The sequence below is a fragment of the Sprattus sprattus genome, assembly GCF_963457725.1.
Source record: "Sprattus sprattus genome assembly, chromosome: 1".
In the NCBI taxonomy this organism is placed as follows: domain Eukaryota; kingdom Metazoa; phylum Chordata; class Actinopteri; order Clupeiformes; family Clupeidae; genus Sprattus; species Sprattus sprattus.
In genome coordinates, this window is record NC_137920.1 from 76817711 (window position 1) to 76820210 (window position 2500).

Sequence of the window (2500 nt, forward strand, 5' to 3'; positions counted from 1 at the left end):
TGTGTGTGTGTGTGTGTTTATATGTGTGTGTGTGTGTGTGTGTGTGTGTGTGTGTGTGTTTATATGTGTCTGTGTGTGTGAGTGTGTGTGTGTGTGTGTGTGTGTGTCTGTGTGTGTGTGTGTGTGTGTCTGTGTGTGTGTGTGTGTGTATATGTGTGTGTGTGTGTGTGTACCTGAGCCGCCCGCAGAGCTCTGTCGGCGAACAGCGTCCCGGCCGTGGTGTCTATGACGGCCCCCTCCCCCCTCAGGAGCGCCATGTGGGGGAACCGGCGGGCGAACTCGTCTGGTGTTAACGTCTCCGTGGGGACATGGTTCCTCTGCAGCGTGTCTCTGAAGAGCTGGAAGTCCCGTTCATCCGTGGGACCTTTCACCAGGAGCCCGGTACGTCTGGGAGGGGGGGGAATATCACTGTATCGTCACCCTTCACTTCACTTCTTGGGTTGAATGAAACAGACTTGGATATTGTATTATATTGATATTTCATATATGGGCCATTCTACCGAATTCATGTAATATGCAGTCCCTCAACAATAAAAAATATTTACAAAACAATTAGGTATTTAGGCATAGATATTTAATTAGAAAATGTTATGGTCTATATAAACCCAATGCATTACATGAGATAGTGATAAGCTAAATATATACAAAATCATCATTTATAGGGTACTTTCTATTGGGAAGTAGCTGTCCCCAACCCTGACATCCAAATTTCAATGCCTTTAAATAACACTTTTCAATTTTTTTAGATTTTTTTCAATGATTGAATTTCAAAGATCTTTATGATTGGGTTGAAACAGAACTTGGAAAATTTAGACTTATTGTGGGTTTAATTTTTAAATCAATTTACTATACTCAAAAAAACACGTCCCTAGTTTTCATGTCACTACCGAAACACAAGAGTTTTAGTCCATTGGCTGAGCCTGTGTCTTAGCCACGACTCTGCATTTTCGACCATGCAGTGACACTGCATCTCTGTCCCTCATGGTTGAATGGTAAGTAGCTAAATCCCATAGTTTTTATATAAATGTGTTCCAAAGTCTGAAAATCGACGTGTAACCTTAAGAATTGTCACTACCGAAACGCATGTTTTCTTCAATTAAGTTAACCTTTTGGGGTTTCATGGAAAATCTTTTATGTGTGTTCACCTCTTCAAAGATGTGTTTTTGCAAGCCGTGTGATTGCTAGAATTCTTTATTTATGCTTAAAGTTAGCTTGAATTGTCACTACCGAAACAGTCACTACCGAAACATATGGTAGTGACCAGATGATTTCGGTAGTGACAAAATGAAATGGTTAGTAGTTCAATCCCATAATTTTTAAATAAATGTGTTGTGTGGACTAAAGGGCGGCCCAGGACACCTTTTGGATGATTTTGGGAGAGAAATGAACATCCATCCAACAGTGTAGTCACTACCGAAACAGTGCAGTCACTACCGAAACAGATAAATTGAACTTGAAAATTTGGTAAAAAATTCATTTCTATGGATTTCATTGTGAAAACCTTCAAGAAATATTTGTAAAAATACTCTTCAGAGAAGGGAAGGAAACACAATCTGAACAGGTCAATAATAATACTTTTTTACTATAGTAAATGTGATGTTTCGGTAGTGACAATTTTTGGAAGAGGAAAAACATTCCAACACATTCTGAAAATACAATATAAAACTTGACTGTTCTTTTACTAGATATGTGTACTTTAGATATGGTACATACGGACAAAGTTTTGGGAATAAACCATACAAAAATTCAAAATATATCCAACATGACTTTGCATCAATTCGGTAGAATGGCCCATATATTATATTTTGTTTGTAGATAGTCCTTAGATTAAGTGTATGTGTGTGTGTGTGTATGGGAGTGTGTGTGTGTGTGTGTGTGTGTAGTTCTGTGTGCGTGTGTGTGTGTGTGTGTGTGTGTGTGTGTGTGTGTGTGTGTGTGTGTGTGTGTGTGTGAGAGAGTGAGTGTTTCTGGTCCTGGTGTTGTGTGCGTGTCTTGTCTTAGGACTGTATGTATGTGTGTGTGTCTGTGTGTGTGTGTGTGTGTGTGTGTGTGTGTCTGGTCTTAGGATTGAGAGGTCTGTCATGATGGATGCTGTGTGTGTGTGACCGCTACTTTCTCAGGGATGGTGGGATTGATGCATCGGCCGTGGCCCTCGCCCCCGACACACACACACACACACATACACACACACACACACACACACACACACACACACACACTGGCCGTGGCCCTCGCCCCCGACAGCTCAATTCATCAGCGACCCCCTGCTGCCCCCACACTGTAAATGTGAATGTAACACACACACGCACACTCACACTCACACACACACACACACACACACACACACACACACACACACACACACACACACAAACACATTGGCTGCGGCCCACGACCCGGACAGCTCCATTCATCAGCGACCCCCTCTCACCTCTTCTGAGTAAATGTGAATATAACACACACACATAACCACACATACACACACACACACACACACGCA

The 2500-nt window shown here is 42.0% G+C and overlaps 1 protein-coding gene across 1 annotated transcript in view; it reads right to left on the minus strand.

Moving 5' to 3' along the window:
* LOC308378505 (peroxisomal sarcosine oxidase-like) overlaps nt 1–2500 on the minus strand; it is a 14216-nt gene that overhangs the window by 6643 nt on the left and 5073 nt on the right. The window contains exon 3 of the mRNA XM_080855446.1: nt 174–387. Within this exon, the coding sequence (XP_080711572.1) occupies nt 174–387 (214 nt within the window). The remainder of the gene's footprint in view (nt 1–173; nt 388–2500) is intronic.